Consider the following 22834-nt stretch of genomic DNA (forward strand, 5'->3'; position numbering starts at 1 on the left):
CTCCCTGATGGGCAATCATTTTGCTGTATTGTTGCATATTTGAGTTCAGTGAGTCTAGACTCATCTCACTGGAGTTTTCCAGCCCTGATGTCTTGGTTGTGCTTCCTGAGCTCAGGTTCTGCTTCACAGAAGATCCTGTAGTTGATCTTCCCTGGTTCTTGCCACTCATACTGCGGAGCCATGTTCCACCACTGGATTATGCACATACAAAAAAAGCCCAAACCATTCTCCCAAGCAATTGTGGCATATATAGTTTAAAATCTACAGTATGTCAGGTAGAAAATTGTAGAAATATTGCCTGAGGATAATATAATTTATCTCTCTCCTCTCTGTAGCTGTATATCCGTGCCAAAAAAATCTTCCACCTGAATCTTAGTACTTCCACAGATCCTCAGCCTGTTCTTTATCCTGTTTTAAGCTATAAAATGCAAGCCTTTTTCCTAATGGATTATAATCCTGATTATATATTCATTAGGAAAATGGATATATTCATTGCAATGTGTGGTAAGAAGTTAGCAGACACAACGGCCTCACCTTTTCCTTTCTGGTTCTTGGTTGTGGACCTGCAAAGGGCCTGGAAGTGAAGCAGGCTTTGGTTTCCAGGTGAGACAATGGCGTCATGGTAGCGCTGTTACTAACCTGCTGTGTTGCTTATGCCCACCACCAGCAAAGAGGCTCAGAAATGCTTCTGCGGCTCAGCCAACTGCCGGGGTTACCTGGGAGGAGAGAACAGGGTCAGTATCCGAGCTGCTGGAGGGAAAATGAAAAAGGAGCGCTCGCGTAAGAAGGACTCGGTGAGTCTGATTCTCCCTTGTGTGCACATTTTTATTTATTTCTGAGAGTAGCAGCAACTAAGGGCTGACCCTGGGCTTGATCCTCTCTTCAGGTCACCTCTGTAATCTTCTGTGATCAATGAATCACGATGACCTCAGGGTTCAGTCTTCTCCATGGATGTTTTTGTATCACTGTATTTCACAGCGGCCCTGAATACTTGTGGTTTTTTGGAGCTTTAGTTAAATCTGTATTTCCTTTCTCTGGATTACTTAGCACAAAGTCCCACCAGAGAGGGGCTTTCACAGCTACAATATCTGATCATCAATACTGCACGCTGCTAAAAAACACACTAAATTTATAAACATTGGTGAAAGACTGGCAATACCAGCTTCACCATTTAGGACATTAAATCTGAAATCTGACAGCTGAAAGGGTGCAGATGTTTGCTGTCTCCAGGCTGGGATGTGAAACTTGAATCTCGTAATTGCTTTGGCCTAGAGGCAAGGCTGCTTCCAGGAGGAACTTGTGTGAACATGTGTCGTATTTTTGCTGGTTTCAGTTACAGTTGTGTTTGCAGATGCACATGAATGAAATATGTAACTCAAATCCAGGTGGTTCTTTTTGTCTTTTTATTTTTTAGTCTTTTTATAGCTTATTATGCCTGTGATCCTCAAGTGGTTCTGTGAACCTAGTCCCCACATGGAATACCAGGCATGGGTTCACATGGTAGATGTAGGAAACTGTGGAAAGAAGTCAGAGCAAAGCAGTCCGAAGGAGTTCTTCCTGGGTGCAGACTGCTGTAAGAAACTGCACGGGCTCTTTTTGCTTCCTCTAAAATGTAAAGATATAAAGAAGGTACAAACCTCTGTTCCTACAGATGAGGTTTGTTACCTGCTCTTTTGGGAGAAGCTACCTTCTAAAAATGCCAGCTTCATTTTTATTTACTGTATCAGAGAGTTGGGAAGCCAAGAAATTATAAGTCAGTTATAAGGTGCTTTAAAATGCTAATTGGTGGCACTGCGCAGTAGGCTGAATTCTGAAAGTTGATGTTTTGGTGTCCGTGAATGCGCCTCTGGTTCTAAATATTATAAATACCCATTAGGTATTTAAAGAAGTAAATCTGTCTGCAATTAAAGATAATCTCTTGGTGCACATCTGTTTTCCTACATGAAAAAATAAACTTGCGACTGGGAGTATTTTGGTGCATGCACCTGGAATTTCCTCCATGCAGCATTAGATGTATGCATCTGCAACCGTCAGGGGAGGTGGGTGCTGGAGTCGAGGGATTCCTGCATGTGTGCCAGCTGGGAGTGCAACTGGTTGTCCTCTGTCCCCAGTATAAACACAACTGGTGGGAACAGCGTGCTCCTGTTACAGGGTTTGAGGTCTAAAAAAACCCCTGTAATAGGCCAGATAAAAGAAGCCCAACCACCTTGAGTCCAATTAAAGCCAGGCTTCTTTTCCATATGGGCAAATGGCTTGGGAGAGGCTTCTCTGGGCTCGCGAACCCAGGGAACGGATTGCCTCTGCCATCAGGTAGGGTGGCACGAGCCTGGCACGACCTGAGAGTTGTTTTTCTTTGGCCGTGGTAGGTGGACGGGGAGCTGGAAGCACTGCTGGAGAATGGAGAGGGTCTCTCTGATAAGAACCAAGTTCTCAGCTTATCCCGGCTGATGGTTCGGATCGAGACACTGGAGCAGAAGCTCACCTGTCTCAAGCTCATACAGGTGAGGAGGACGGGGCTGAAGGGCAGAGATCCAGGTCCCGTTAAAGCAGTGTCTTGGAACTCTTGTTGGGGGGGGGGGGGGGGGGGGGGGGGAAGGTGGGAGAAAGGTCTCCTGTTTCTAGAAGCAAATTCCTTGTACGTAAGGGTTTAGACACAGAGTAATTTATCAGTTTAGAACCACAGCTGTCTTATTTCCAAGATTATTCAGCGTTTTTACCTGTGGCTGGGTGCGGATGAGCTGCAGGCGCTGCTCTGTGCAGGCCGCTGCCATTGGGCATTGCTCCCCGGGCCGGGCCCCACCCCCGGTAACGGCCGCTAACGGCGCTAACGGCCCGGCGCCGGTTACTGCTGCCACTCCTGCCACTCCGGCAGCCGGGCCCTGCGCTGCTCGCAGCAGGTGCCTGGTTCTGGCTTCTGCCGTGGGTTTCGCAGGTAGTGTAGGCCCAGTTGAGCAGTTAGCCATATCAGCCTGTGGAAATTCAAGGGATTTTTGCCTTTAAGTCTCTGACTGTCCCCACGGGCTGTCTTGCACTTTGGCTTGTCCAGAACACGCACTCGCAGTCCTGCCTGAAGTCCTTCCTGGAGTGTCACGGCCTATCTCTCCTCTGGATTTGGATGACAGAGCTGGGCGATGGGAGAGGAAGCACTGCTAACAACCTGAAGTTGCAGCTGGAGGTCAGTAATTCCCTCGGGTTTGAAGTTTTTCTAATAGCTTTCCTAAGTGCTCAGAAACATAACGGTTTTCTTTTTCTTCTAATGTACCTATTATATGCCAAGTGTTCATGAAAACACACTCGGGTATCCTCAGAACTAAGCCTTAAAACTTCTGCTTTAAGGGAGATCTTTAATATATGGAAAGAATTTTTTTTTGTGGTTTTACTTAGATTTCTGAGATAGAGACATGAGCCAGACTTAAAGACCGTTGCTGTTTGTTCCGTGCTGAACAGCACAGGGAATTTGAGGTATTGATGGTTTGAAGTGAAACTTGAATATTTCTGTTTTCTGTATGTACTTTGCCATTGCATAAAAAAAGACATCTGGAAGCTTCTTTATTAAAGAGGCTTCTACAAGAAAGTTGCTATGCAGTCTGGAGAGGTGCACACAGTCCTGCATCCTGAGCAAAAAGCAGAAGCTGTGTGATCTCTAGAGCTCAGCCTCTCCTCTTGCTGACTTCTGTGTTTTTCAGAAACGGTGACAACCCTTCCCAACCCTACTTCTTTAGGTCAGCATGTTTTTTACCTCCTAGCCAGTACTTTGCATTTCTGAACAAATCATGTCTGGCTCATGCCTTTTTCTTTTTTAACTCTGTGGGTTCAGGTGTTCCCTCTGAGAAATGGGTGCTGTTGGTATCAAGAGGATGGGATGAAGAGCTGTCTTCACATGCTTTTGTGAGCCTTCAGCTCTTAGAGTGGGATGAGGATACCTGAAGGTTTTTGGAGTTCAGCTTGATACCAGGCTTAATAAGATGGCGTCTGTGCCTCTTTCGAAGTGCCTGTGCTGCTGGTGGGGAGGGGGGCAGCAGATGTCCTATAGGAAGGCCACTGGTTCCATGGCCTAGTCCTCACCCATCATTTAGACAAAGTCCTGGCTGTAAATACCTGGAATACTTTGGTGGTAGTGGGTAAGGGGTCTCTGCTGTTAAGTCAGATCTCACTGACTTGCAGGGTTTGAGCAGACCTACCCGTACTTCATCTGCCTTACGCTGTGCAGAGTGTGTTGCTGATGGGCCATGCATGTTGTGTGCAAGGCATGGATTCAGTGGGTGCCTCCAGTTTTCTGCTGATGTGCTGTGGCTTTTCAGTACTTCTAGGCAAAGCAGAACTGCTTGACAGGTGCCGAGTCAAGGTTTCTCTCACTGCGGTGCGTCACCCCTGTGCTGCTGTATGGGGAGGCACTGCTCGTGAGGCTGCAGAAGGAGCTTTTGAGACCAAAATTACGGGGGCTGAGTTAATCTGCTGCAGTAACTGCTCTTTGGAGGGAGCTGAGCTATTCCCCTTCAGGACTGTAGTCTTTTCTTCTTTGGGCTAGGTAGGATCCATCCCACTTTATAGATATTTAAACTGTTGCTCCAAGGGAGTCTCAGCTCTGGATTTTTGTATATATAGTGCCTACCCTCCTTGCTCCCTGATGTACAGGTGCCATAGCATTGGAGAGCTGCTGGGTAGCTTGCTTCTGACTCATCTTTGACCTCTAGCTTTGGAGAATTTGATGGTCCAGTTAAGGTTAGACTCCATTTTTCCCCTACAATAGATTCAAGCACTCAGCCTCATTGATCTCAAACCCAGAGCGACAACCCTGCAAGGTTCAGGAGGGAAGCTGAATTGCTGTGGTAGTGGTGGCTTCATTTCCACTCTCGATGTGCCTGGTCACAAGCTACTGTCAACTTTAGTGGGCTTTTGTGGATTGGAAATATTCTTTTAAAATCCAGGTAATTCTTTACTGAGTTGCCAGTGAGGCTTGTAGTAGGGGCCAGACCACACTTAGCTTTATTTCCAGCTTTTTTTTAAAAAAACCCTGTTATTAAAAAAAAAAAAAAAAAAAAAAGGTCTTTTGGCCATCAGGTGTCAGTGGCAGAAATTATCATAATACCATAAACCATTTTCTGTCCTTCACTCCTGGAGGGCTGGTTTTGAAAATTAACAAGTTACAAAGCCCTGTAAGAAGGGGTGGCTATCTCTTGCTTCAAAAACAGGGGTTTGGGGCCAGGTCTCGGGAGACACATTGCTGAAGTCACTAGCTGGATCCTGAAAAGGTTGTGCTCATATAATGTCTGGTGCTTCTGTCTGTGCCCGCAATCCCCATTCCCACTGACAGGTTTTGTGAAAGGATTTTGGAGATCTTTTCAATAATTTGATTCTCTTCTCATCTCAGACCTTGGACAGAACCCACCTGAGGCTATGCTTTTTGACTGGTCTCCAGGGGAAAGCACTGTAGCATATGTGCTGGGGTCTCTGACAGTGTTGGCTTCATCACCTGGTACCTCCGGGTGTTTCCCAGTGTCTAAAGGAGGATAGGTCTTCCAGGGACTGCCTTACTGGGTACTGTAGAAGTGTTGTGGTACTGGGAGTGCAGGTGCTAGCAGCAGCCTTATTTTCTGGGCCAGATTAAATCAGCTGGAAGTACCATTGGTCAGAGCATGCTTGCCTTGTCTTGTGGTTTGGAGCTCCCCAGTTGTCCGTATCTCTCTGTGCTTAAGGTTTCACTCCACAAGCAGCAGGCTGTCTCCTTCCTGCTGACGCCAGTAACAACTCCAGCTTCTGCTGCAGCACACAGCACTTTGTCTGGGGCAAATCTCTTCTGTTTTGACTGCAGATACATCTTAATGTTTCTGATCAGGTTTTCTTTCATGTGGTACATCTGACAGCTGTATTGTTGTACTGCTTGTCCTAGGAATGGGTATGGCCAACTGGAAGAGTCTGAGCTCTTTGAAATCAGTTTAATTGCAACCAATTGCTAAATTAGTTTAATTGCTTAATACTTGTGCTCGCTGTTTTCCACCCACTCATAGTTTATTTGCTCTCAGCAGAAGTTCATCTCTGCAGCTCAGCTTTGAGAAGGGATGCAGCTGTTCCTGACCCATGACCTGTCACCATCATATTGATGTTTCAGAGTTACCTCTTACTGAGAAAAGGAAATTGTTCCAGGTTGGGAGACACCTTTAAATTCTGATGGCTCTAACAATGTGGGTTTTGTCTTTGCATTTAGATTATGAAGACACTAGAGCTCCTGCCTATACCTACGAAGAACATGCTGGAGGAGAGCAAAGTGCTTCCTGTTATCCAGCGCTGGGCTCAGACCAAGACTGCTGTCCCACAGCTCAGCGAAGGGGATGGCTACTCCAGCGAGAACACCTCACGGGCTCACACACCGCTCAACACACCAGATCTTTCCACCAAGCAGAGCACAGAAGGTGACATGGACACCCCCAAGAAGCTGGTATTTCGAAGGCTGAAAATTATAAGTGAAAACAGCATGGACAGTGCCATCTCAGATACAACCAGTGAGCTGGAAGGGAAGGAGGGCAAAGAGGACCTGGACCAGCTGGAGAGTACCCCAGTGGAGGTGCCAGAGGAGCAGCAGCAGCAGGAGATCAAAGCTGCTGTTGATGTGCCAATGGAGAGCAGCAAACCCCAAACTGTGGAGCTGGAGGCAGAGCCTGAAGCAGAGGTCAAAGAAGGCAACGGTGCGAAGCTGGAAGAGCCCATTACAATGGAAACACCATCTCAAGATGAAGAGGAAGGTGTCTCTGACGTTGAGAGTGAGAGAAGCCAAGAACAAACAGACAAAATTGTGGATGTGAGCGACTTGGCTACAAGGCTGCTCGACAACTGGAAGGAGCTCAAGGTAAGAGGCACCTGCCTGCAGCTACACCACCTCTGCTCTTGCTAAGGAAGATGCAGAGTTGTTTGCAGTTCAGTACAAACAGGGCTAAGTTACTGTTCTGTCAGTAAATGCTTGACAAGATTGCCTTTTCTATGCAAAAGGACTTTTCCAGGTGCTTTCTATATATATCCTTCCACCACAAACCACCCTGTACATGACTTACAGTAGATTTCCAGGTGTCGGTGCATTGCACTCTGAAAACAGCAGACAGTTCAGTTTGGGCACCACAAAGACACCTTAGTCTTCCATTTACTGTTTAGGCTGTTCAGGGGGAGGACAGCTCTAAGGGATTGAGGTTCTGTTCTCAGCTGATCATTAAAAGAAGCTAGTGGCAGCGCCGCATGCATTTTTGGTTGAAGTGGCCCAGTATTGGTCAATGTTGAAACAAATTAATGGACCATCTACTACTAAATTCTATTATCACAAAATTGTCAGTGTTTCCTGGCCTGTTAACATCTGCTTTTCATCTGCAACATACAGAGCCTCCAGAAACCGGTCTGTTGGCCATATTGCATTCTCTTGATAGCTGTGCTGGGTTAACCTCTGATTTTTGCAGTTGGTGTTTAGATCGGGTAAATACTCAGATTTGTGGGCGTTATTTGAGCCTTTAAAGACTGCTAGAGTATGCAGCTGCTTGCAGTTTCATTCCCATCAAGGTCTTCCTTGAGCAGATAACATCTTTAAGAGAAGGGCTTGCTGGCTGCAGGCTGCCTTCTCTTCTCTGGAATCAGGCCCCTGTCCCTGCGCACCATTAAGTGGCCACCTTGGCCGCTTGGTCTTCAGCCAACAGCTTTTTTTGGTGGGACATAGGCTGACGTTCCAGTAACTCACCACTGGACGCTTCAAGCATTCTTTGGGGTTTCTTTAGCTCTTTGGAAACTTCTTGTCCATCTGCTGCTTCTGTAGAGTTATATTTCTTATAACATATTCAATAGTGAGATGGGTGGGAGCCTTTAAGTTGCTTTTACACTTTAATAGGTGTAAAAGCAGCATTTGTTGAGGATCCAGCAAAGGAATTGAAGGTAGTGCCATGCTTCTTGCATGGTGTGGTCTTGGTGGGAAAGGTTGTGGAGGGTCTTCTGCCCTTCCCTTAATCAAGTGTCTGCCCATTTTTAATTATTGGAAGTAGTCTTTAAGCAATTTTATCTTTTATGATGCATTAATCTAACTAAAGATGTTATCTACCCATTGAATCTGATAACAAGTAATGATTTAGAAGAGGGTAATAAAAATAATGGGTGTTAGGCATACCACAGCGCCACATGCAGGTGGGGGAGACTGCAACTTTGAGTCTGTGAACCTTTGCTTGTACCGTTCAGCAACTGTAGCTACAAAAATTAGCATTTATAAAAAGTATTTAGAGTTTTACATAAGATTTAAGAGAAATCTTACCTTAATCTCTGAATTTTTCAGAAGAATCAGATACTCTTGAACATTTGCAGAATTTGAGCATAATCATTTGTGCCATAAAGCTTAGTGGGAGAAGAGGTGAGATTTTACTGTACAAATGACTAAAAGAAGTTTCTACAGAGAAGTGAGGTTGTGTTTCTTTCTTCCCCCATCCCCCCCGCCCACCCCTTACCAGGTGGATCTGATTATTAACTAGATTTTAATTTGCAGAGTTAAAATTTTTTGTGAGCCTCACAGTTTTATTTATTGAAGTGATATTGTCAGATTGAATTTATGATTAAATTGAGAGTCCTTTTCCATCCATTGCTAATACCTGGGATTGTTTTAACTGAAAGCTAAATCAAGTCTGAGTCCTACACCGCTTTGGAGATAGACTTGCTTTGGACTACCCAGGCTCAGTTTTCTGTTTGCAACCAGGCATGTTTGCTTCCAGGATCACATGCTGCAGTGTTTAAAGTTGAAACAGCACAGAAAAAATGTTGAAAAAGGCTTAATGAAAAGCGTGAAGTCTCACAAAATGAGTGACTCCTCCAAAATGTTGGTTTGAGACCAAATTTGATCTGACAGTGTCATTTTCTCACCAAGACTGGTGTTTTCATTTGAGCTGGGAGGAGCTCAGCCTTGGGTATCTAGAGACCTTTGCTGTAGCCCCTGGTCAGGCTGTGGAGTCATGACCCATCATAGTTGCTATTTAAGATGTGGATTCACACCCTCTCTGTGTACTTGTTAATTAATCTCAGGTCATTGCAAGGGTGCTAATAGCCTGTTGCAGTATGTGTGCCTGGTCATAGGGATGGGGTTTTATCTCACAAACTCTAGCTTTGTAATAATCCCAGCAAATCCAACCCAAAAAAGCAGAACCATGCTGCGGGTCTGTGAAAACTCCTGTAAAGCATTTGTGGGCAAAGTGTGACCTGAGGATTCATTCCGTCCCAGCCTTTATCATAGCACTAAGAGTTAACTGCTTCTGTCCGACTGTCACCTGTTAAGATGCAGGGTGCCACCATAGCCCAGCCCGGAGGTGGCTGATGTCTAAAAGACAAGACTAAGGTGGCCAGGTGATGCTTTAGATAGAAGGGGGATAGATAGTCACCTTGGAAAACCCAGTCATCCCAGTGGCAAGAGCCAGTCGCCTTTTCCAGCACATCCAAGCTTTTTAAAAGCTGGTTTTGTTTTGAGTGGTGGAACATCCTGCAATAACTGCCATTGGATGGGGGGGCGGGAGGGTCTGAAACCTCATAACTTAAGCTATGTCCTCTCCAGTCTTGCTGATGACCCCCTTGTAATTTCAACCATTTCCATCTAGCTTCTCAGGGCAGCAAGGAGCTGACCATGGGTCTCCTTTTCTCAACTCCATTTTCAACTCCGTGCTGAAGAAGGGAGAGGACATAGCGTGCATACGGTGAAGAAACGGGAAGATGGTTGGGAAGCTGGATGATGCATGAGCAATATAATAGGTGAAAAGAGGACAGAGGTGGTTAACTCATTGATGCCGACGTTATTTTGGTGCGTCCATTGCCGGCAATGGATGTCGCTCCGGGAAAATCCCAACTTCTGGCATGAAAGGATTAAGTGAGCTATCTTTTTCTATACCTCTATACACAGGACTTGTAAGTCCTTGGCTTACAGGGCTCATACACTCCAACTCCTTAACCCACAAGGAGTCATACCCACTGCAACACACACTCACACTCCCCAGCAGGGTAAGTTTTCAGCCTGGGCTTGTGCATGCCATTCCCGCTCTCCGAGGAAGCGGTGCATATCTTATCCCATGCTGAAAACTCACTCTGAGTGGCACAGACTGGTTGGTGAACAACCAGCAAGGGCACACGTGGTGGTTCAGTGTGGTTCTTCCAGGCGCCTTAGCCCACTCCAGCCCGAGGATTGCACTCAGGTAAGGCTCCGTGGACTGATCCATACAGCCATACCCAGGATGGAGGCAACAAACAGCGTGACGGCCAGCGGACCCAGTGCTCTGCCCTCTTGGCATCACAGGAACAAGTGGTAGGGTCAGCACTGCCAGGCATGGCAAGCTTTTCTCAGCGTCCTTTTGATGGCTTACATTTCAGTAGTTAAGGCTGAGGGACAGGAGAGCATGTTTACCTTCAAGCATAGCATGTGCTTTAATAGTGTTAGTATTTCAGGGTGGTCTGGGTATTGGGATTTCCTTGCTGTTTATGCCAAAGCAGGGCCTTGAGGTCCAGCAGCTCCACTAGCAAAGCTGTAGGCGTCTTGTCATGACCCGTCAACAGGTCTAAAATCTGTCCCGTGGCAAACCTCGTGCTCTGCCGGCTGACTAATGCTGCATGAACACAACCAGCGTGGCAGTGCTGGCTGCTGCAGAGCACCCCACCATGCTAGCATGGTTTGGGCACTGCTCTGCTGCAGGTGGGATGGAGCTTTTGGCATCTTCCTCCACCCCTGGGTGGGCAGAGGATGCCCTTACCTTTGGTGGGGGGGGCAGGTAGGAGCTGTAGCTGTGAAGATCCCCAGATCTTGCCCTTATGAGTTGGAGAAGATGTTTTAAGAAAAATAATTTGAAAGAGTTCAAGTGTTTTGGGTTTAACAGGTTTTGGTTGGACACTTCTGTCCTCACAAGTATTTAGCAGTGACTTGGAGTTCAAGGCTGAGGTGTTACCCCAACTTTGGCCAAGGTAGACTTTCTCTTTTGCAACAAAAATGCCTGTTCTGTGAGCTTAATTACCAGCCTGAATAGGTATAGCAGAGCTTGGGTCACTCAGGCAAACCGAGCTTTTGTCTTCCCCTGAGACATTCTTTCCAAATCACATCTGATACATCTTGATAGGAGAGCCCTGTGAAGCTGCTCTTGCCTGTCCTGTTCCCAGACAAGCCGTCCTGGTGTGACTGCCTCTCACTCTGGCACGCACATCACATGCTTTAGTTAGGAGGCTTATAATTTGTTATAACTCAGAGCAAGAAATAGTTCATGAAAACAATAGGCACTGGTGAGTGGCCAGCCTGTTTTTTGTGGTGGGGTTTTTTGGCCTTCAAGCAGGGATGTCATGGCATTAGTCCTTCTCTTGCTTTCCTCCCTCCCTTGGCGTGATGCTGGAGCTTTATGCTCATGCAGAGGGGATGGGGAGCTGCAGAGGGAAGAGAGGAAAGGAGCATCACAGGAGGGAGGAAAGCAAGGATGAGGAAATCCAGCCCTAGCGGGCAGAGCATTGGGTATCCAGCCTGGGAGGGGACTGATCTGGTTATGTGGTGTTTCTTCAGCAAATCAACAACGTAAGTTCAGAGGACTCCAGGGCAGTTAGGTGAGACAGCACAGTCTGTAGGTCATCTTGGCTTTGGGTGCATGAGTCCTGGCAAATGTGGCAAGCTCTGGCAGGCTCTGCATCCAGGTGTGAGGTTCATCCCTTCAGCCTCAGGAGAAATGCGCTTGGTCCCTGGTTGGGCAGCAGAGGTTTTGAAGCATGGGTGTGAGGCCAGGCTGGCACAGGTCGGCGTAGAACACCCTGCTGCCAGCTGTACTTGCCTTGGCACTAACACAAGATGAGCCTCTACCTGGTTGCACTGTTGTTTCCCTTTGCCCGTTGTTGGTGTCTGTTGGTCTTCTCCAGCTTAGTTGCATTAAATCAGAAATAATTGGCAGCTAAGGAACAGATTTCTGGTGAGGGTTTGATTAGGTACAATGTTCCTTTCCTACCACTACATCCTTTGAGTCTTGAGACTGTTCTGCAGCTCTTTTGCCTCTCCCAACCCGAGGATGGTTTTGTGTCTGCAGCTGGACAGCCTAAATCGTGGTTGGAATTTTTTTTTACTTTTCTTTTCTTTGTAACAGACTTGTATCACTTTTCTTTCTACATTTAATTTTCTGTGCAACTCATTAAAAATTGTTCTGGAAGGTAGAGAGCCATTTGGACTCTGTTAGTGGTGGTTGCATTGATTCAGCATTGTGCACGCTTGAAGCCAGCAGCTTCCGTTTCCAAAAATAAAACAGGCTATTCTTCGGAGTTCCCCTTGGCTTGTGTCTGGTTTGACCACCATCTGGTTTTCATGGAGCAATTTTGACATATTCCTCTGTTGGTTGCTGGTTCAAAGACTGCTGCCTCCATCTCCCCCAGACTGATGCTGGAGGCACTGCAGCCTATTGAGTAGATCTGTAGCTGTTCTCCAGCAAGACGTAGCTCACTCCCCAGTTCATAATTATCTTGTATTTTGAGCCACCTGGACCTTTGTTAGGGCAGTCTAATTTGATGGGATGGATCCTGCCACAGCTTCACCCATTTTCCCCCTCCAGTGCCTCCTGTTGCTGTGGTCACAGCCGTGTCTTTCAGAGGAAGGTGCTTTCTCCTTCCTAGGGAGGGCAGGTGCTTTCTTGCCCCTTGCATGTTCAGCTGTCTTTGACCTCAAAACTTAGACGCAGTTATCTCTGTTGAGTTGAAATTGCTGTATTTCTTAGCTTCAGCAGCTGAGCTTTCAATGTCACAGTGAACCTAAACCAACATGTGACAGGAGTGAGCAGTGCTGTGTTTGCCAAGTCCACCTACTCAGGTCCTTCTCCTGTTCCTGTTGATCCCTTTGTACGGTAGTTTCCCATTGCACATCCTGCTATTTAATGGAAAGTCTTTTTAGGATCAGGGGAGGCTGGTCTAGCTTAGCTCTTCCTCCACTTGCCAGCTGTCCTGGCTGGTTCATCCATCATCTCACAGCTTGGTGGCTCCTCATCACACCTTCTCTCTGCTGGTGGGAACATTGTTCGGGCCAAACGTGGGGCAGATCTTTGAACGTGCCGCTCTGCGGTGTGTCTGAGAATGAACTTTTTGTGGGGAGTGATGTGGGAGAGAGAAAATAAATAGAGAAAACCTGTTGCTGGTGAGTGCTTTTGTGTCTGTAGAACCTGTGCTTGTGGTCCTTCCCACACGAGGCAGTAAGAGGCAAAACGATCTACCGCTGGATGGCGTGTAAATAGCATTATATAGGCTTTATTGTCCCAGCTGGCTGCTTCAACATCCCTCCCCACTCCAAACAGTGAGCTGCTGCCTTGTTTCTTGGTATTTAGTTAAAAACACACTAGATTTGGGGTCTTTTGATCCACAGCAAATGTGTAAATAAATAAGAATAATTTTAAAAGAGCATATTTACAGACTCTTAATGCCTCTTGTCATGGCATATGTGTTCATGGATGCTTCAAACTGCATGAGTTTGCAGCATTGTGTTCAGGTTCCACAGAAAAGCAAAATAGGTATTTAAAAAAAATAAAAAGTCTTGACCAGAATAACTTTTTTAACCCTCAGCAGCACTTTTGAAGTGGTTTTGTGTTGTGAACAGACCACAACAGGGTTTCTTATACTTCCATTTATTTCACCAAGGGAAAATATATTTTCTTAGCCCACAGGGCACATGGGGGGCGGGGGGTTCCTAACACAATAAAAGTGGGATTCGCAAACCTGGACTGTCTTGTTAAATCCAGTGCTGGAGGTAGACACATTGCTACTGAGCAATGCAGTCTGGTGCAACTGGGCAGCCCAGCAGAGATGCCAGTCAACTACTTTCCAACCAGCTTTAAAAAATCAAGCGGGGGGTTATTTAGAAAATGAACACTATGTAAGGTTGAGAGTTAAGTCGAGGTAAAGCTCCGTATGTCTGAGAGTAGGGAAGCTTTAAATACCCAACCTGAAGCAGCCTTCACTCCCCCTGTAACAGTTTAATGAATCTTTTTTCTCCCCTCTGCCTCATCCATGCCTTAAATTACAGGATATTTTAGCGCTCTAGGGAAGGTCCCTGCTGGTTTTCCCCCAAGGCATCAAGGTACAATGGGTGAATGTGGCATCGCATCAAATATGAAGATTTAACGCTGTTGGGAGGCTCTGATGGTCATGGACTTGGGGAGGTGGCTTTGCTGAGGTTTTTGCTTTGCTCCACATCTGGTCCTAGGAAAGCACAAATCCTGCCCTGGGAAAGCCAAGATCTCAGCACACTGCACCAGAACAACTTTGTATAGCGCTGAGTATATTTTTTCTGAATTAATTGACTTTTTTCTGGGGTGCAGCTGCAGCCTCCATCAGGGCCACCCCACATTCTCTCTTTGATTTTTCGTATTTGGTTTATTTGGTCTTATTTCCTATTGCAGGACCATACTGGTCATGTTCAGCCACATAATAGCTGGTTCATCACATGCTGCTTCAAATAAGTGGGTATTCTTGTGAACTACTATATTACTTCATGAAGGGAACAGAGCAAGGGCTTGATAGAAACTGGAATTAAAAAAACCCCAGGGTTTTTCTTCCAAGCTACCAGCACTTGGACAGTCAGTAATGCTGTAAAACCTCTCTATATATTCTACATGCTGTAGGATCACTAGTATGATAACATGTCATTTATACTTTGAGTGTCAGATTATTGCAGTTAGAAGTACAATCATGAGCGCTGTGGGGCTAATAAAACATAATCTGTAGCAATACACAGTTTAATGTGGCATCATAATAATCGTTGCTGCATAATCCAGCAGCATTTAACAAGGATGCTGCGCTGAACTGCAGCAGTCCCAGTCCCAGCATTTGCAAGTCTGAGTCCAAGTGCTCTCCCGTTTTATGTCAATGGAACGGTATTGATGAGTTATTCTGGCTCACGTGGATTTTGGGATTCAGCAACATGTAGTGTGCCATCTGTATATATATGAGAAATGGTTTGTGGCTCAAATAACTTGAAGTTGCAAGGGATTACCTGTTGCCTTAGCAAAATGCACTCTTCTGCCCTTGCTTTCTTTGAGGCTCCTCTTCTCCCCTTTCTCCCTGTGGTGCCATCTCTGCCTGGAGTTGCAAATAAGGCACGGAGCGAGACACCTAACCCCAGGGCTTCTGGCAGGTCAGAAAAGCAACAAATAATTAAAAGTGCTGTAACATCTCTTGTAATTTCCCATTGCAAAGCAGCCCCTTCTCTTTAGCAATCTCTTGACAGTGCTGCAGCTGCAGCCTGCCATCATCCTGGGCCAAGGGCCTGGTCTTTCCCAGGAGACCAGTGCAGGTGACGGAGCAGCATGGGCAGAAATCTTGGGGGATAGTGGTGCAGGCAGGGGGCTGTGTGTGTGCAGCTGAGAGGTCATTAGTGCAGATAATAATGATGGAAAGTAAAGACAGAGAGAGGTTTCATGTGATACACTTCAGGATCACGCAGGGTAATTAAAGGAGGTAGTCAGAGGATGCCCTAAAGACCCTTGCAAGGCACACAAAACCTGGTTCAAAAAGCAGCTGCATACTGTAAGCCCCACAGCAAAAATCTCCTGTCCTCATTCATTCTGCCAGCAGGCTTGCAGCTAAGCTGGGTGCTGCTTAGGCTTCAGAACCATGACCTGCCTTGAAACACAGACGGCAGAAACATGGGTTGGTTTAAAATACGTGACTTAGTACCAGGAATCATGCTAGCATTCAGGTATTAGGAGGTCAAAAATGCTACAAGCGATGAGTAACAGTCTGAGTGTGTTTAATGGGGAATTCTCTCAGTGCTGTGGGTGGGATGGAGTGTGAAGGGGGACCAAAACCAGGCAGGGGGTTGGTGGTACAGCAAGGGCTGGGCTTTGGGGTCTTGGAGGTGCCTTGGGTGTGCATCAGAACCTGCTTTGCTTTGAGCCCCCGGCGCCCACCTGACGTTAAGAGCACACAGGTGGTGGCTGTGATCTCACCAGGTCCTCCTCCCTGCCCTGGTCCCTGTGGATCTGCTGCTCCGTGGTCAGGGGGGTTCCCCAGCTTGGCATGGCTTGGGTCGAGCTAGATGGGCACAGGCAGCATGCCTGGGCTTCAGAAAAATAAAGGTTTGTAGGGAAAGGGGAGCACTAGGAATGCTTCTGCATCCCACACCTCTGCTCTGGACTCTCCTGACCTGGTTTTCCTGCTTCTGCCCCTTGGTCCATAGCAAGCATGTAAATAAATAGAAATAATTTTAACAGGGCACATTTTTAGACTCCTAGTGCCTCTGAGCACTGGAAGAAGTCACAGCATACATGAGAGTGTAGTTGCAGGTGCTTCAAACTGCACATGTTGGCAGTGTTGCGTTCAGGCTCCATGGAAAAGCAAAATAGGTATTTAAAAAAAGTAAAATCTTGGCCAAAATCACTTTTTTTTAACCTTTACCAGCTCTTTTGAAGTGGTTTTGTCTTGTGAACAGACCACAACAACAGTTTCTTATGCTTTCATTTATCTCACCAAAGGAAAATGTATTTTCTTAGGCTGAAACATGGGAGCTCAGAATATATTTTTATTTTATATATATAATACAAATGTATTTTCCTTAGCTGAAATGTGGATATGAAAAGCTGCTGGGTGCAGGGTGGCTGCTTAATGCATGGGAAAAGTGAGTTTCTTCGGCAGTTGCAGGTTATCTGCAGCATGATGCTTCTTCCAGGAGTTGTCTGTGTGCCTGATGCTCAGTGGGGTGGTACAGCTTGGTATAAGAAAGAATCAGAACAATTTGGGTTGGAAGGGACCTTTAAAAGTCATCTAGTCCAACCCCCCTGCCATGGGCAGGGACATCTTCAACTGGACCAGGTTGTTCCAAGCTCCAGCCTGGCCTTGAATGTTTGCAGGGCTGGGGCATCCACAGCTGCTTTGGGCAGCCTGTGCCAGTGCCTCACCACCCTCATCGTAAATGATTTCTTCCTTATATCTAATCTAAATCTCCCCTCTTTTATTTTAACACCATTCCCCCTTGTCCTGTCGCTACAGGTCTTACTAAAAAGTCTGCCCTCATCTTTCTTATAAGCCCTCTTTGGGTGCTGGAAGGTGCTCCAGGCTCTCCAGGAGCCTTCCCTTCTCCGGGCTGAACAGCCCCAGCGCTCCCAGCCCGGCTGCACAGCAGAGGGGCTCCAGCCCTCTGGCCATCTCCGTGGCCTCCTCTGGCCCCGCTCCAACAGGTCCGTGTCTTTCCTGTGCTGAGAACTCCAGAGCTGGATAAGCAGTGGGGTGCGGAGTTGGCTGCTGTAGGAGAAGGGGTGGTGGGTGTTGGTAGCTGATCTCAGCAGCCTTCAACAGGGGCTCGGTCAAAGGGTTTTACTCAGACCTGGAAGGTGGCCTCTGGCTCCTGTCCCTTGGGGCACTCTGATGTCAAGCATCAGGTCTGGGGAACGTCACGAGGATCGTGGTGGACCTTGTCCCTGATGAGGCTGGCAGGTGCTGGGGGAAGCCCAGGGATGGTCCATGGGAGCCCACAAGAAGGGTGAGGAGGCGATGGCCACCAGCACAGTCTCTGTTTCTCCAACATGGTGAAGCTGCAGCTGTTGTATCACAGAATATCTCAGGTTGGAAGGGACCCGTAAGGATTATCAAGTCCAACTCCCTGCTTCTTGCAGGACTGCCTAAAACTGCCTTGAAGACCAGCATGGGCACAACTAGAGGTCTTTGGTGCAGGTAGACAGGCGTGTCACTTCGGTGTCATTAGAGGACAGGTCAGATGCCCCTGTTTGCCAGGGCAAGGGTCGGTGACCATGGACACCCCAACAAACTGAGACTCAGCTGGGGGAACACCAGGGCTGGTAAATAAAGAGGTAGGAAAGCAGCTTTGCACCTGGAGGGTGGCTTGTTGCATTGCAAAAATCATTGATCACTGTTCCAACAGAGCTGCGAGTTCAGGCGCTCTTAGCCCCCAGGTGGGGTGGCCAGCGTAGGTCCTGCAGCACTGCCCATCACACTTGGCCCAGAAAACCACCTGCACTGAGCAAACACGAAATGCTGATCAGAGGCAATATATAGAAAGCACCACAATAATTTGCCTAAAACCACAACTTTGCTTCAAGAGACATGGACTTTTTTGTGTTTTGTTTTAAAATTGAATTGTTAAATTATTAGTGCCGTGCTATGATTCTTGCAGCCCTGTAGATGGTTGTTCTTGTCAGTAGCTGAAATTCTGACCCTGCCTGTGGCTTGCTTTGCAGGAGGTGTACCGGATCCCGAAGAAGAGTCAAGCAGAGAAGGAGAACAGTGGTATGTATTCATGTTTTCCTATATATCACTCATCTCCTATGAAACCACTTAATTTTCCTGGTCTGGGATGTCAAGGGATGTTCTGCCTTCATAACTCAGCATTCCTACTCCGTGAAAACGGCTCCTGTAAATAGGGAAGATAATCTAAGCAGTGGGTGATGGGAAATGTAGCCCTGAGGCTGATGCAGGGCAGCCTATACCTCGTTTGAAGACTCCGTTAACTAACAGAAGCTACTGAAACTGCAAGAGGGGGGAGCTGGAAATACTCTGAATTATAAAAATTCTCTCCCTTTTACCCATTTTTCCTAACAGCTGACCGTGGCAGAGAGTCAGCTGGCCACAGGGATCAGACTCCTACTCCAAAGAACCCGATCCTGAGCAGAGAGCGGGATTCCGAGAAGCAGAGCCAAAGTAAAGAGAAGAAGAGACGGAGAGACTCGTTGTCCCCTCCATCCTCGGCATATGAGCGAGGAACAAAGAGGCCAGAGGACAGGCAAGTTATCTGGCGGCACTGGTGGCAGGGCTGCGGGTCTGACTGCTGGGCTGGGAGCGTTGGAACTGTGGTAATCCTGGGTGAAAACTGGGGAAAATGGTCCTGGTGATCTTTGAAAACACCCAGGGACAGGGAAGGAGATTTTATCCTGCATGGTGAGATGCATTCCCTGGCCGGAGTTGCGTGGCTCCTGGGTGTTAGGTGGCCTCTCCTCTCAGATAACCTAAGTCTTCGCCTTCAGTCATGTTTTGGGTATTAGACAGGTGACGAGGGAAGCGATACCCACCTCTCACACAGGAATTAGGGTTGTAGCCCTCCTAGTGCAGAGTTTGTCTGAGTTCTTCAAAACCCATTCCCTTCTGCTCACCTCTCCCCAGTGTACTTGGGGGTTATTCTAAACTTAAACTTGGAGCAAGCCCATGCCCGTACCAGCTGGCAGTACCCATGCCAGGCAGGACTTCTAACACAGACCAACTTCCTTGACCACCTGAATATCCCCCAAAACCGTTGAGCTCAAGGAAAGCGGTCATGATAGGTGTGACCCCACCAAGTTGGTGCCATGTCTCCTGCCTTCCCCTGGGAACGGTGGCATCCTGCTGCCTTGGCTGAGAAGGTGTCTCTTAAGTTTTAAAGACCTTGCAGTGATTTTACTTCGTGTTTCTTTTTTGTGGGCGCTCTGTTGCCTGATGGATGCCCACTTACACTGCATATGTTTCCAAGCGATGGATACAAGGGAGCATGAGGGCTTCAAATTTACTTACATCTTATATTTAAAAAAAGGATTTTTAAACACAGGTTGTCTAGGGAAACAAGGCACCGAGTCTATAAGCTCCAGTGAAAGTATATGCTACTTCAAATTACAGTGTGTGCAGATGCTGAAGATAAAGTAGAAAATAAAAGCAACCAGTTTGTGTTGCGCTAGCGTGAGTTGTGCCCTTCCATGTAAAGTACATCTGCTGACCAGGTCCAGTAGGATGAATGGTGAGAATAAAAATAGGGGCTAGGTAAATGAGACATAGACCTTTTTGTTCTTGGTGAGTTGGCCAGTTCAAGGAACAAGCAGTAAGAGAAAATGTTTTTAATTATTAGCTGTTCTCCCAGATTTTAAGTGAGAATCAGATCAGTGCAATGATCCTGGCAGCCACACGAAGCTGCCTTTGCCTTTTCCTTTTCCTATAGATTCAGACTATCACTGTCTGAGCGCCTGAGCCTGTGCTGACTCCCAGGGTTGTTCGCCAGTGTCCCACAGGCATGCAGCCGGGCACAGCCAAACCCTCCTGCAGCCAGAGGAGCAATAGAGATGGTGGTGGCAGGCAGCACGTGAATCAGCAGCTGCTTGTTGCCAGATAGCCATTTTCCTCCCTTGAAAGTTGCTTCTTAATTAAAAGAAGGAAAATATTACATGCGTTTCTGGGAGGCTTCAGATCATGTTAAAGGCAGTAAGAATGCCAAGGAATTTCCTTTAAAGTCATAAGTTTTCTGTTGTCCCTCTTAAATAGGATCTAAAGCCACTTAGTAATTAGGGAACAATTGGTGGTGAGTCAGCCAGATGAGGAAACTTTTGTCCTCTTATTGAGCTGGGCTGGGAAAGTTTAAAACATCTGGATAAAAAATAAGATGTAAATCTATACTACTGTAATTAGCCATTTGGAGGATGGAAACATCACCGAGGTCTGAGGGTAGAAGTGGAGCTAAGTAACGGCAGTGTGTCAGGAGGTATGAAGATGGATGGACTAAACAGTGTATTTTTTTTGTATTTTAAACAGAAGAAGCTCTTTTGTGGGTGAGGAATTGCCTGCTCTGGCTCTTCCCTCCTGCAGCCACATCCTTGTTGGTGAGTGGTGCTCACCAGGAGCAGGACTAGGGTGCCTGCATCCTTCTCTAGGGATACTCTTCTCGCTCTGAATGTCCCCCTTTTGTCTTATTAAATCCTTCATGTAACTAACAAACTAAGAAAATAGGTGGAGAGAGGAGCAAAATAAGAGAGCATCGCTGGCTTGCTCTGCACTAAACCCGCAGTTTTCTTCTGCCTGTCCCTTCATGCCAGCTGCCTCTCGTGTAAACTCTCCAGGCAGGGCCAGGAAAGACTTGAATTATTGAAATTGAACTCTTCATGTCAATAAGGTTCACATTAACAGACCCTTGCAGCTACTCTGGGAATGTGAGGAAACATCTTAAGTGTATCTGTTGGTAGCAATGTGCTTTTGATATGTAAATGGGATGCATGAACATAAAGTGAGTATATAGAGAATATACTGGATGCTTTGTAGAATCCATTATATTAGGGCTGCAAAGCATTTTTGCTTGTAATCCCCATTTTACCACACTCATAACTTCTCAAAATATCCACCTTTGATCTGAAATTTTCCTTGGTTGAGGTCTGATCAAAGTCCTTAGGCTTTTTTTTTTTTTTCCCCCTTCTTTAACTCCTTGGAAAAATCCCTCCAGCTGCTCTGTGTGTCGGGATGGAAATTCTTATTTGTAAAAAAATAATTAAAAAATCCATCCACACTTTATTATTTTTTAAGCTGGATCTGCGGTCTAGTAAATAGCATAACTCTAAACAGAAACGTGCTGTTTGTAATTCCCTTGTTCTTTGTCATGTCTGCAAATGCGCTTGTGTCTGCAGCTCCAATGCCGGGGGAAACCTTAGACAAGAAATTTGGGGTACTTTCCCCATCGCTGAGCTGCTCTGATCTTTGGGAGTGAAGATGTTGTGGTGTGAGGTGCACCTTCTTGGAGAGCCTCTTCCAAAACCCATCTGTTCTGGTCCCGCTTCGGGAAACCATGGCAGAGGGTCTCCAGCACGGGTCCTCAGCCTGCTCAGGGGGCACCCTGCTTATTCCACCCTCTCCTCGGGTTCTCTGTTGGCCCTTGAGATATTGCCTCCCCTCTCCGGGTGTCTTGGTGCTACCCAGCAGATCTTCCAGACCACTTCTGCTGCATCTTTGCATCACCATTAGCTTCAGCACCGAACTGAAGCTGGTAAATCCAGTGGGACCACTTAGCTCATCCTCTGCCCTCATCGAGAAGTGGGACCAGTGGATGTTTCTCCTCCCTATGAGTTGCCACGGTTGGTCAAGTGCCTGAAAATGAATATTTTTAGGAATTGTTGCTGCTGTTGGGCATTTGGGCCCCCAGTGTCTGCTGCCATCAGTGGTGGCTGTTTTGCTGCTGGAGCCCTGGACCTTTGGGTTTCTGAGGTCTCACGAAACCTTCTCTTTTCATCCTCTCCCAGGTATGACACACCAGCATCTTCGAAGAAGAAAGCCCGGCTTAAGGATCGCAACAAGCTGTCCACAGAGGAGCGCAGGAAGCTGTTTGAACAGGAGGTTGCCCAGCGGGAAGCCCAGAAACAGCAACAGCAACTGCAAAACCTGGGGATGACGTCCCCCCTGCCCTACGACTCCATGGGCTACGGCACGCCCCACCACAGCTTTATCGGCTACCCGCCTGGCTACCCCATGCAAGCCTATGTAGATCCCAGCAACCCCAACGCTGGAAAAGTTCTGCTGCCCACGCCCACCATGGATTCGATGTGCTCGACAGCAGCATATGAACACCCACAGACCTTGGTTGGGCACACAGTAGAACCAACCCTAACTACTCCTCAGCCGGTACCAGTAGTCCAACATGTAGCAACGACGATGGAGGTTACGACTCCACAGTATGTAGCACAAAGCGACACCGTGGTCCATCAAGAACCCAATGTGGCCGTCCTGCCCGTGGCTGCACCGGGACCAGTGCAGAGTCAGAGCTACGGGGTTTGGGATTCCAGCCAGCAGACTGTAGCAGTACAACAGCAGTACTCGCCAGCCCAGTCTCAACCAGCCATATATTACCAAGGACAGACCTGTCAGACCGTTTATGGTGTGACATCTCCCTACTCACAGACGACCCCACCGATTGTACAGGTAATTTTCAGACAAGGCATGGCATGAAAACACCCGCAAAACGAAGGGTACCAGCCTGCAGCTGGGAAAACCACTTTATTTGCTCACTCTTTGCTAGTGCTCTTAATGTTAGAGCATCCTGCTTTGCTCTGACACTAAGCTGCAGTAGCACTTCTCTGATGACTTCCCATGCAAGAGTATGAGAAAAGCACATTTA

General features: G+C 47.0%; 1 protein-coding gene across 1 annotated transcript in view; it reads left to right on the forward strand.

Annotated features, from left to right (window-relative positions):
• Nucleotides 1-22834, forward strand: part of SETD2 (SET domain containing 2, histone lysine methyltransferase) — a 67927-nt gene that overhangs the window by 33229 nt on the left and 11864 nt on the right. The window contains exons 9-15 of the mRNA XM_080385751.1: nt 668-794; nt 2367-2501; nt 3047-3175; nt 6206-6844; nt 18183-18231; nt 18544-18724; nt 21963-22638. Of these exons, the coding sequence (XP_080241877.1) occupies nt 668-794; nt 2367-2501; nt 3047-3175; nt 6206-6844; nt 18183-18231; nt 18544-18724; nt 21963-22638 (1936 nt within the window). The remainder of the gene's footprint in view (nt 1-667; nt 795-2366; nt 2502-3046; nt 3176-6205; nt 6845-18182; nt 18232-18543; nt 18725-21962; nt 22639-22834) is intronic.

This window comes from Falco punctatus (assembly GCF_963210335.1).
Source record: "Falco punctatus genome assembly, chromosome: 4".
Classification (NCBI taxonomy): domain Eukaryota; kingdom Metazoa; phylum Chordata; class Aves; order Falconiformes; family Falconidae; genus Falco; species Falco punctatus.